Source organism: Camelus dromedarius, chromosome 9 (genome assembly GCF_036321535.1).
Source record: "Camelus dromedarius isolate mCamDro1 chromosome 9, mCamDro1.pat, whole genome shotgun sequence".
In the NCBI taxonomy this organism is placed as follows: domain Eukaryota; kingdom Metazoa; phylum Chordata; class Mammalia; order Artiodactyla; family Camelidae; genus Camelus; species Camelus dromedarius.
In genome coordinates this window covers 2,127,089-2,139,597 of record NC_087444.1, presented here as the reverse complement: position 1 = coordinate 2,139,597, position 12,509 = coordinate 2,127,089, and the positions used below count along the sequence as shown (strand labels likewise).

General features: G+C 38.9%; 2 protein-coding genes across 2 annotated transcripts in view; both read right to left on the bottom strand.

The window, feature by feature from the left end:
• Positions 1–510: 510 nt before the first annotated feature.
• On the bottom strand, positions 511–2,056 carry LOC105085760 (lysophosphatidylcholine acyltransferase 2B-like). Its single transcript, XM_031457502.2, is given in 2 exon segments — positions 511–1,188; positions 1,190–2,056. Coding segments are annotated over 2 exon segments (1,545 nt in total).
• Positions 2,057–4,050: 1,994 nt separating this feature from the next.
• EPHX4 (epoxide hydrolase 4) overlaps positions 4,051–12,509 on the bottom strand; it is a 33,842-nt gene continuing 25,383 nt past the window's right edge. Inside the window, exon 7 of the mRNA XM_031457584.2 lies at positions 4,051–4,725. Within this exon, the coding sequence (XP_031313444.2) occupies positions 4,494–4,725 (232 nt within the window). The 3' untranslated portion in view covers positions 4,051–4,493. The remainder of the gene's footprint in view (positions 4,726–12,509) is intronic.

Here is a 12,509-nt window from a genome sequence, read left to right as displayed (position 1 = left end):
GGGCTACTTTGAGAAAGAGCAAAGAAATATTTATGCAGCAGATCCTTTTTGGAGAGAATAAAAATGATTTATAAGTATTTATTATTGCCAGTGGAGGTATTAATGAGATATTTTCCCTGCAAAAAATGAGGCTATAATGTTCCTCTGGCCTTACTTTAACAAAATAAGACACTTTATTTTACTTATTTACTTATTTTACTTACTTTAAGCAGAATAAAGGCACTAACCAGAATCATGATGGCTAAACAAGGTTTATGAGTAGATCTCTTCTACTTTAGGTCACATTGAAACAAACATACTATCTTCAGAAAAAATTAGGTACTATAAAATCTAATTGGAATATATAGTCCTTAAGCACATTTTAAATATCATAATTAAGTGCCCAGACCACTTAGGCTAAAAACTATTGTGTTTTCCCTCAACAGATAATTTTTATTCCATAGTTTCGACCTGGAAGATACTTTCACCGATTTCAGGGGTGACTTCAGCATCTGAATACAGCCATCAAGCCTATGCTTGCTGTGGTGTTGAGTATACGTAGGCTGCCTGGAGGTCTAAATAGGAGCTAAACAGCTTGGCGTATTCCGGGTGCTTCAGCGCAAAGTTCTTAAAGGCCCTGTAGGAGCCGCACGCTGAGTTCTGCCCGGCTGTCTCCCAGAAGAGCCGGGCAACATCAAGGTCTGGCGCTCCAAAAGCTGCCCGAAGTACAGCAGCCAGCTCCTGCTGGGCTATGGAACCGCCACCGTCAAGATCAAACAGTCGAAATGACGTCTGCAGAATCTTTGCAGTGTTGGCAGGATTGCACAGGACAGTCAGACCTATCACATACTCTCTGAAGTCTATGCTGCCATCATTGTTCCTGTCAAAGAGCGCAAAAAGTTGTCTCAAAGGCTCTGAAATTGGAAGCTTTAGATAATTTGCAAACTCTGTGATTCCTACCTTCCTTCCTTTGGAGGCAGCTGCCATTGCAGCATATTCATCCAAATGCTGATGAATATTATCCCAATCTAACTTTAATTTCTGGCTAATTTTTGTAAATTCCACCAAACCGGCTTCCATGGGTAGTTGAAGGTTACCTGCAGAAATCATGAGTTTGCAGTCTTCATAAGTGTGGTCTGTCACAGGCACCCCAAGAGCATTTGCCATGATGATCCTCACTGTATTGGCAAAAAGGATGGGGTTTTTTTTTTTCTTGGTCATTTGGGATATAAACAGGCATAAACTCAACTTCTACCCTGGTGAAGAGCTGACTCAGAGTCAACACACAGGCCTGGAATCCTGTAAACCCCTGCCAGGTCCAGGTCACTGTGTCCAGGGCGTTTGGGTACCTCAGCAGCACCGGCTGCACAGGGACACCTGGAGAGAAGGCCCCTAGTCTGAAAGTGACCAGGCAGGTGCAGTTGGTGCACACCCCTTCCGGGAAGATCAGGATCTGGGGCCACTTCCCGCCAGATGTCACCCGAAATCCTGAAATCATCAGGATTTCTTCCCGGGTGTTCCTCCTGGAGTTGGGGTCATCTCGGGCCACAAGCACTGGCTGCGTCAACAGTAAGAACTTCCCAGCCACGGGGATGTGCACATTTTGACTCGCAGAGACCACCGAGGGTAACCCTGCCACGACGCAGGCGATTGCATCAAAGAAAGTGGAGTGCGGCGCCGTGACGAGGATGCAGGCCTCGTCTTGGGTTGCCTTTTTCCCTTTCACTTTAACCAGGAATCCTGCTAAAAATATTGTCTCCTGAAACAAGAACTTGAGGGCTGGTCGCACCAAATTTCTTCTCCAACTCTTGGCGGGCCTGCTTGGGTGAGCAGGACGGCCGATGGTGAAAAGCACAGTGACCGGCCAGAGGAGCAGGAAGAGCAGGGCGATGCAGGCCCCCCGCACGGGCACGAGCACGGCCCCCAGCAGGACGGTGCAGGCCCAGCGCCGCGCGCCGAAGTGCGTCTGCTGCCTGAAGGGGTTGGCCACCACCGGCGGGTACAGGGACTTCCTCGCTTCTCCGCTGAGCGCGGATTTCGGCACCTCAGTCTCAGAGTCCGCTGACGACTGTGCCATGAGGCTGGCCGGCCCGTAGCCTCAGGATGCGTGTAGCCGGGATCCGGAGGCGGTCCCCAGAGCGCACCCCTTCCCAGTGTTTAAATGCTCTTTCTGTTCACACGTAATTAGATCGCTCAGAGGCAACTGTGGATTAATAGGAGATGCTGTATTACCTCTAAAATCAGAAAAGCCGAAAATGGTAAATGATGTAACAGGAGAATTAGAGTCATATCAACAGTATAGTCATTTTTGCTTGTTGTAAATGGCCTCCTTTCAACATATACACTTAATAAATTTGTTTCACGTAACAATTTCTGACATTTATGTTAAGCGTATATTATATACCTACTAAGGATATATTAAATAGATGAATATTTATTAATCACAACTTTTAAATTTAAATGTCATCACCTGTCAGGTTTACTGTGAGATGCCTTGGCAGGTGGTGAGTCAAATTCAGTTACTCTCCCTGCAAATTGACTTCTGCACAGACAGTACTGTGTCTTTATGCCTAGAAGTTTAACTGATGGCACCCTTGAGTCTTTACGTCTGTTACAAGCACTCTTTTACATCCATTGAAATCAGACAACATCATGATCATAGGCCAGAACTAGCCATGGACATTTGACTCTTTTTCTTAATATTGGTCCACATGAACCTGTCAGCTTTCCAAACTGACGTAAGTAACAACAAACAGGCACCTTTCACAGAATCAGGTTTTCATTAAAATAAGTCGGGATTACTTTATTGTGATCCCACACAAGGCCAGTTAGTCCCGTTCCTTCTTTAATCGCTGCCCTTTGGAAGGGATCAAGAGGGGGGCATGATCAAAGTCCATGTGAACCAGGCTCTCTGCTGTACCTTGTAGCATTTGCACCTGGGACAACCCTGTATCAAATATTCCTGTTCACTAACTGCTAATTTAAATTCCTTTTCCTAGAATTAAAAGTCAAATTATAGGTTTCCGGGAGATGTTTCTACCCATTGAACACACCAGGTTACCCATAAAACGGGAAGAGCAACGTGGATACCAAAGGCTGTTAAACAGCATGCAGCCTAAGTGGAAAGCTCCCAGGCTTTACAGCCAGACGGATCCGGCCACATCCTGGTTCCAGCCTTTGTGCTGTGGGCACTGGCCTGTCTCAACCTCGCATCTCTGAAGTGGTGACGCTCCCTACCTTGCGATGTTTGTTACGAGGCACAAGCATAAATTATGTAGAAAACTGGGCTTTTATTAGTAAATTCACGTTGCTAGGATACAATGATGAGAATTCTTAGGGACATTCCACTTCCCTCTGTCGCTATCAGAACTATGCTTAGTGAGGGAAACACTCCTCTCACCAGCTTAGTCTTGCTTGGGAACACAGTTGCAGTCCCTCAGGAGCCGTGTTGTGCCCCGTGCCAAAGCAGAGCGACCCAAGAGAATGAGTGGTAATCCGCTGAGCTGTTTCATTCTCTGTTCTGTAACTCCTCCCACTCTTACTTGTAATGTTCATTACAACTTTTGCACGCTTGCCTAATTTAACTGCATTCTGTGTATGCTTCTTAAGGGAAGGATCCACATTAGCATGTCATCTTTTTCCCCTATTTCCCCCACAGTGCCTAGCGGTGTGTCACATATGTTATTTATTCATTAAGCAAATATCTGAGGTCCTATGAGGAGTCAATACTGGCTACATGTCAGTTAATAAAACAAAAATCTCTGCCCTGTGGAGCCTAGGTTCCAGTGCACGTAGGAAGTACAGTGTTCAATTCTCCTTGAATTTAATGGAGGCAAAAGGATATTTTGATCCTTTTCCTAAACGTCTCACCAATTTAGCTAGAGAATTAAGGCAGGTAACTTAGTGGCTGTCATTCCCTACATTGTTTAATAAATACGTGTGTGTGTACAAGAGTCCTCATGTTATCTTGTTACTCTTTCCGTGTAAGTAGTGTCTACACCCATGTTACGAATGCACATTCATCTGTCATATGTGCCTTTAAACTAATAATGAAACTATAAACCCAAGAGATTTGATCATAGATTTTTTTAATGGTTAAAAAATAGTAAAAAGAACTTTCAAACAATAAAACGAAAATTTCTACCACTGCAGGCTTACCTTTTAATATGGTACAGCTAATCTTTAATATACATTTGTAAAAGGCACCATATGTTAACAGGGCAAATAATGCAAGAAACCAAAACTAAGCCACTTTCTCCAATTTCCTTTTTGTACAAGTTTATACATTTTAAGGCAGATGCTTATCTGTGCAAAATACAGCAGAAGAAAATCAACATTAGATTACAAGTTCACACATATTCTGATTTTTTCAATACCATTTGTCAGGATACTTGCTTATGATAAAGCATATTAAAATAGTTTTTTTTCGTAGTGAAGTTTGAAGACGTTGATGAACAATTAAAAAAATTATTTAGAGATTTCATTACAGACCCCTCAAAGAAGATAAAGAAAAGTCAATCTTTTTTCCTTGTTTCTTCTTTTAGAAATGTCCATATCAATTTGTTCACTATGTCAGGTTGTTCTTGCTGGAGCCAATGACTGGCTTCTGACAAAATAGTTAGCCTGAAATAGTTTTTAACATAAATCTTTGTGACTTCAGCCATCTCAACCTCCATAAATGCGTCTTTCTCTCCCCACAGTAGTAGTGTCGGAGTGGTCACCATGTGATGTTTGAGAGGCAGGCAGCTATAAAAACAAAACACGTGGGCTTGAGACTCATTGTAAAAGTTAAAATAACATTTTCCCCAAAATGTTGCTTTAGGCCATACATTTTTAATGAGGGCAATATCACCACCAAAGGGGTGAAAATTGGTTCTTGGGAGAGTAAAAATGACTTACTCTTTTTATATAAAAACTATGAATATACATATAGTACATAAACAGATGTTAAAATTTCATGAGGTGGGGGCAATTAGGAAAAAAATGTCTAAAAAGGCTCCTTAGGGAAATGATGATGAAAAATGGTTGACATAAACTGCATTGGGCAATCAAGCTATACAATAAAATATTTAAAGGGCTATTTAAGAAAGGGCCCGATGAAAGTTTTAATTGGATGAGGCTAACAAATTTATAATGAAGGCTATAAATTAAATATGAAATTCATCACTATGAGGAATAATTTGCTTTAAAAGAATTTCTGAATAGTGTGATGAAAGGGAGCTTTAAGCAGTGTTACTGTTTAAATATATTTTAAATTGTTTGTTGGATAGCCTAATGCATTTTATGTAAAAACTGCAGCTGAAAAGTCAGAAAATATATATGGAATGAGCCTTAATGTTACATGATATTATATTTATTTTGCAACAAGCTTCTTGTTAAAATACAAAGTTCTTATTATGCATTTTCTTAAGTACAAAAAAATATAAAGAACAAAGTCATGCATAATTCCATCATTAAGAGATAACCTTTTGGTCATTTTCTATGAATTAGTTGAAACTGTAAGTACAATGCAATAAATATCCACAGTTTATGTAAAACATACACACGCAAATTTCATATTAAATTATAACTACTTTTTTGTTTCAAAAAGTTTTTCAAAAATATTTATAAAACATACTATTTTATGGTATAATAACCCATAAATGACTTGACTGTCCTTGAATAACTGAATATTGAGATTATAGCATTGCTTAAAACAAGGGGGTGTTTAAGGCGATGCTATAATGAGAATTTTGTCCCCAAATCTTTGTTGGCATTTCAGGTAACTTCTTCAGGCTAGAGTCCTGGAACTGGTATTGCTGAAGACTATAAATATTTTTAAAGCTTCTGACACCTTCTGCCAGGGTGTTTCTCAGAAGGGTGGGATGGTATTAATTACACCATGTGGACTAAGAATGAGAATGAACATCTAACTAGGCACTCTCCAGCACTGACTTACATCTTCCCTCGTTACCTTGTGGCTGCCTGGGGTGGTCAGGGTGCTGCCGTAAAGTGCAGGATGTCACATATATTCACCCAAGGACTTAGCTTTTGAACCCCATACAAGTGGCCATCATTTTGTTATCATGCTCCTAAAAATTAAGTTCTTTCCGAATGGGCAAACTGATATGAAAATATATCTATACTTAATTACTGACACATGGATTGCTATACAAACTTGAAAGCCATTTAAGCTTTGGAGCTTATAAAATGTTCAAAACCAAAACATTTTCCACCGCCTATCTGCATATTTAACAGTATGTGAGCATGTAATAGTTGAAACAGCAAGGTAAGGGGAGTTTAAAAAGACTTCAACAAAAAAATAAATACGAAGACTCTTGATCAAAAAAGCAAAGAGAAATACAAATTCTTCACCAGATCAAATTAGGGGTTAAAGGGAGGAGTTTCCAGAAAACTAAAAGAAAAGCATTTTCTCTGGTCCTGAGGTTTCAAACTGCTAAATTTCCCATGAAATATGTCATATAAAATAAAGTATACACAGCGTGGTGACTGTAGTTAATACTACATTGCATGTCTGAGAGTTGCCAAGAGAGTATCTTAAAAGTTCTCATCACAAGTTTAACCACGTGCGGTGACAGAAGTTAACTAGACTTACTGGGGTGATTACTTTGCAATACATACAAATATCAAATAATTACGTTACACACCTGAAGCCAATATAATGCTGTATGTCAATTATATTACAGCATAAAGAAATAAATACATTAATGAATAAAACAAAGTAAAACATTAAACATTTTAAGAAAGTAGGTTTTAGTATATTAAGCTAAAGAACTTAATGGAAAACATTTGATAAAATATTTCTGACTAAAAATATACTTATTTTTATAATCATCTTAGTAAATACAGAAACAATTTGAAAAACCCAAAAACCTGTAATAAGTAGTAACAATTATTGTTCTAAATTGCTAATCACTTACCTTATCAAAATGTGCTTTAACACACCGACTTCAAAGTAGTCTGAATTTAACATGTTACTCCTCCAAGCTGAGTTACCAGCGGATTTGTAAGTATTAAGGCAGCAGTTCCCAAAGTGTTACATAACCCATCATTACTTTATGTAAATATTTAACGACTTTGATTAAAAAGATAACGTAGGAAACAGTAAGACCCACATACCCACCACTCAGCTCGAGAAATAAAACAGTGTAAATGTCAGGACACCTTCCTGTTGCCTCTGCTCGACCTGTTTCTTTCCTCACCTTACCCTAAGGCAGTGGTTCTCAGCGTGCTCACCTGTGACCTTGTCAGAAATGCCAGTCCTGGGCTGCATCCCACACTTACTGACTCAGAAATGATGGGGCGGGGCCACCAGTCCACTTTAACAAGCCTCTCGGTGATTCTGATACAAGCCACAGTGAAGGACTTTGGCCTCAGGAGTAACGACTGGGTTGGATTTGGTTCCTGCCATCCTCATGAATGTTCGAGGACTTTCTGTATGTGTTTGGATACCTTTCGTCCATTCCTCTAGTTTCCTTAAGGAGGGGCTTTCCTCAGACCCTCCTGGCTCCTCGCTCCCTCCCTGACCGCTGAGTGGTGGCTGCTGATCCAGGGTCCTGGCCTGGGAGGGTTTATCAGACAGTGTGTCTTGAGGGCGAGAGACGGAATCTCCTTCTCTCCCCCTCTCTACCAGACTCCTCGGAGGCAGTGACCTCAGGGGCAGAGGAGACTGAGTTTGCTCTGCAAACTTCCCCCCACGCGATCAGCTCCAGAGTCTAGGCCGGCAACAGGGAGTTAGCAAGACCGTTTAGTTCTCATGTTAAGCCATAGCCTTCAGTCTATCCTTTATCAGTAATGAAGGTGATATTTTGGTTTTCATCTGCTGAGAAATTTTGTTTGACTTCTCAACTGGCTCAGAGATTGGGCAGAAAGAGATGCTATTTGTCAGATCTCCCCAAATACAGTGCATATATTTTTGTAAACAATATACAGAGATGTATTTTGTAATTTTAAAACTTTATTAAATAGCATCATATTGCACATACCCCTCCATAACCTGCTCTTGTGCCTAAGATTATATTTTTAAGATTTATTTATTGATGAGTACATACTTCATTTATTTTCACTCTTGCATAGAATTCCATCATATGACTATACCACAAGTGATTCATTCTCTTATTATTGAACATTTAAAATTTTCCAGTTATTTTGATAATTCAAATAATATGGAACACCTTCTTGCACACGTCCACTCGTGCTCATGTGGAAGTTTACTTACAGCATATCCCCCGATGGAATTGCTTCCTCGGAGAATATGCACATCTTCAATACTACTTGATACTGTCAAGTTGTTTTCCAAACTGATTATACGCTCCACAAGCAGCAATAAGAATTCCCCTTTCTCCACGTCATTGCCAACACTTGTTCTCAAAAGTTTAAATGTTCCCCAATCAAGTGAGTGTGAAATACTTTGTTTACCTGATGCGGTAGAAATCGTTCCCCAGAACTTCTTCCCTTTCACCATCATGATAGAAAATCCAATTTTTAGCTGGACAAAGGGCCACCCAGAGTGGAGCCTGACTACATTTCCCAGGGTTCTTGCAGCAAGGCGAGGATATGAGAAATACTCTGAGCAGCTTCTAAGCTGTGTCCAGCATGCCCTCCCCTTCCCTTTCCCACTTCCCACTGACTGAGATGCAGACGTGTTGTTAAACCATCTTGGACCACACAGATAAGGGCAATGCCCCAGGGAGGGCAGAATAACAAGACAAAAAAGGCCTTGGTCTCTGACTGAAGAGTGACATAACATCGTTGATGATTTCACAAAGCACAGCCACCACATCAGCCTAGACTTCTACTTGTGAGAGAAATACACCTACAAGACCTAAAACCCACGTCTGTGTCCGACTGCTAACGTGGAGCGTCTCTCATGTTACTGACCATTAGACCCCTTTTCTGCAAACTGCCTTTTCATGTCCTTTGCCCATTTTTTTTTTTGATTGGACTATCTTTTCTTTATTTATTTGGTGGCATTCTTTATGAACCCTAGATATTACTGATTGATGATTAATTCATGATTGGCTGTGCACTGCAAATAACTTCTCCCCATCTGAGGTTGCCTCATCATTTTATGGTATCTTTTAAGATACAAATGTTTTTAATTTTCATATAATCGTATTTATCAGTCTCCATGTTCTGAGATGTTTGTGTATTATTTGAGAATTTTCTCCTACCCGAGGTCATGGAAACTTTCTCTTATATCATCTTTTAGACATCTGAATGTTTTGCTTATCATATTTAGGTTTTTTTATTCCACTAAGGTTTATTTTTTGTTTGGTAAAAGATAGGGATCTAATTTCATTTTATTCCATATGGATAGTCAGTTGTTCCAACAAAATGTGTTCCCATTTTGTCAAAATTCTCAAATTTATTAACATAAAATTTGTATTTTAATGTGTTATGTTTGCACTTAAGTCTATTCTCTCCTTCTTAATATTGTTTCCTCAGGCCCTTTTTAAATCAGTCTTGCCTGAAGTGTATCTGCGTCAGCGGTCCTCAGGGAGCCTGCCTTCGGTTTTGCTGACACGCTCTGCTGTGCCTTTGTTTTCATTGTACCACTTTCTGCTTTTTATCTAATTTAAATTATTTTCCCTCTAATTTATTTTTGTTTACATGTCCTTTTCATAATGTCTTTCAAAAATTTTTGTATTTTTAAAATTTTATTTATTTTTATTTATTTTTGGGGGGGAGGGAGGGAGGAGGTAATCAGGTTTATTTATGTGTTTGTTTAATGGTGGCACTGGGGATGGAACCCAGGACCCTGTGATGGTCAGGCACGAGCTCTACCACTGACCTACACCCTGCCCCCTTTCTCATAATGTGTTGAAGTTTTAGCTCACTAATTTTCAATCTTATTTTCTAACATGAGCATGAAAAACTATAAATATATTTCTTCCTAAGTATTGTTTTAACTGTATCCCACATGTTTTAATACTAACTTTTTTCTAAGTTTTTACTAATTTCCAATATGATTTTTTGATCCATGAGTAATATAGAAGTTTTAAAATTTTCCGAATATATTGAATTTTCTGAAAGTCTTGTTAATTTCTAACTGCACTGTGTTCAGAGAACACAATCTGTATGACATCGAGCCTTTGGTTAAGACCTGCTTTATAGTCCAGTGTGTAAAATCAACCTTTGTAAATCATCTATGTGCTTAAAAATATTGTGTATTTTCTAATGTGGGAGTATAAGATTCTAGAATTGATCATCAGACCAAAGATGTTAATTGGGTTGTTCAAATCTTCTATATCCTTTTAAAATTTTTTCCGCTTGATTGATCAACTTCTGAGAGAGGTGGATTAAAATCTCTGACAGTAATTACGGCTATGCCATTCTTTGCTTGTAAGCCTGTCAGTTTTTGCTTTATTATTTGGTGTCTTGTTATAAGTCTAGACCTTCAGAAATCTTTTTGCAGGCTTCTCCTATAGCTAGTCCAATTCCTGGTCTTTCTGGTTTCTTGGCTTCAAATTTTGGAGAGTCTTTGGATGAGAATACAGTCCTGGGGAGATGTCGGTAAATTTTGTATCTGAGTATAATGTACTGTACTTTATTTGTAGTCATTATATATTGTATAACCTTGTCTTTTTTGTCCTATACAGTTTATAACCTTGTTTTTAATGATGTACTTGACCTTGATTACCCACGTAAAGAACAATCAGAGAGTGTCAGCTGAGTTTCCAAAAGGTTTGCGCTAGACTTAACCTGCAACAGTCTAGTTTAAAACCATCTTTTACCCTTATAAAAAATTGGGAATTTTGACCTTCACAGGCCTCCTTTTTTTCTTCTCTCTCTCCATGTTAATTAACAGGAGTCTACAGCTGACTCTTGGGAATGCAGGTCCTCCTAATGAGCGATTGTTAATAAAAGAATCTCAGAAAGGTGAGAATATTTTCCATCTTTCTTGTAGCTACTTAAAACATACTATTTTGTATCACAAAGCTAGCTCTGATAAAGGAATAAACTGAGAATGCTTTAAAACTATCATTCTTGTCTCCTGTCCAAAATTTAGACTTGCATGAAAATGTGTTATTCTATTTTCTCTTATAATAACTCTATTTACAAATGTCATTTGTGAAAAACAAACAACAAACGAAAAACATGGACTTCAGACAAGGTTGCCACAGCCTATAAAGTGTAACCTGTAGCCTCTGCAATGTGTCTGCCTTTTTAATCATTGCCTTGCTTGATAAATTACCTACAAATACCTTTTAAATCAACATGTCTAGTTTGCCAAAGAGACACGTATATATTTACACTTATAAATTCTGTTGTTAGTCAAAGAAAGAAGATTTGGATTTACCTCTTCTCCCCTCATTCATAGTCTCAAAGATGCCATATTCAAAGAATCTGAGAGGTTTTTGTTTTATTTTAAGTAACGCCCACTACAACTTGTTTCCATCCTCTTACTTTCAACCTTCTGTGTCCTTATGCTTTAATTATGACTCAATCCAATCTGGTATTTTGGCTTTTAACCGACGTTTACTGTGCTTCCTGACAGGCTGGAACTGTTTCTGCCATCCTGCTCCGCGCTTTCTGTTCACCCTGCTTTGCTTCCTTTTCTCCTTTCCTGCCTTCTTTTGAAGTGAGTTTTCTTGTCTCTTCTACTGGTTTGGAAATAACACATTCCATTTCTCTTATTTTATTTTACTAGAAAAAATATTATTGCATATATTATATATGAGTGATTTCTCTCTATCTGCCTCCTATCAGTCTACCTACCTAGTATTTACCTGTCTATATGATTTATAATTCTATTGTTCATGTAAAATATAACCTGTCTTTTGTATTTTCACTTACTTATCTCTCTAAGCTATATTCTGGGTAACTTTTCCCCGATCTGTCATCTAGTTCATAATTCTCTTTAGCTTGCCTGAGCTGCTGTTTAACTTACTCAGGGACTCTCAGATTTCAGCAACATGCTTTTCATCAGTAGAAGTTCTTCTGGTTCTTTTCCAGCTCTTTTCATTCTGTCTTGATATTTTCTTACACTTTTCTCGTATCTTTTACTCTTTAATATATTTAATGACTTAAACTTACTTTGTAGTCTCTGCTAGTTCTATTATTTGAAATTTGCAGGAGTTCTGCTGCGACTGTATCGTGACTCACTACGGTGGGCTGGTTATTTTCTGCAGTTCAGATGATCAGCATCTTCAGGGGCTTTATCTGTGGGAATGGTGTGTCTGAGTTGAGATGTGTCCTCCAGAGAGATTCCGTCTTTGCTTCTGCCAAGCTTCCTAGGCAGTGTTACCAGCCTAAGATGATGCTAAAAAATATTTTTCCCCCAAGAATTTTAGTATTATGCAGGCAGCATAAATTCAAGCCCCTGAATCTTTTTAAGGCAGGCTGTGGCTGCTAATTCTCGGGGGAAATCTTTTTCTCCTGGGTAGAATCCAAACCCAAATACACAAATCTCCATGTCTTATCTTTCACACTATACTTTCTCCCTAGACAATATCTTCTGAAACAAAAGTCTCATTTGTCTCTGTCAGTGACTCCAAGATTTGACATATCTTCATCCCAGAATCTTT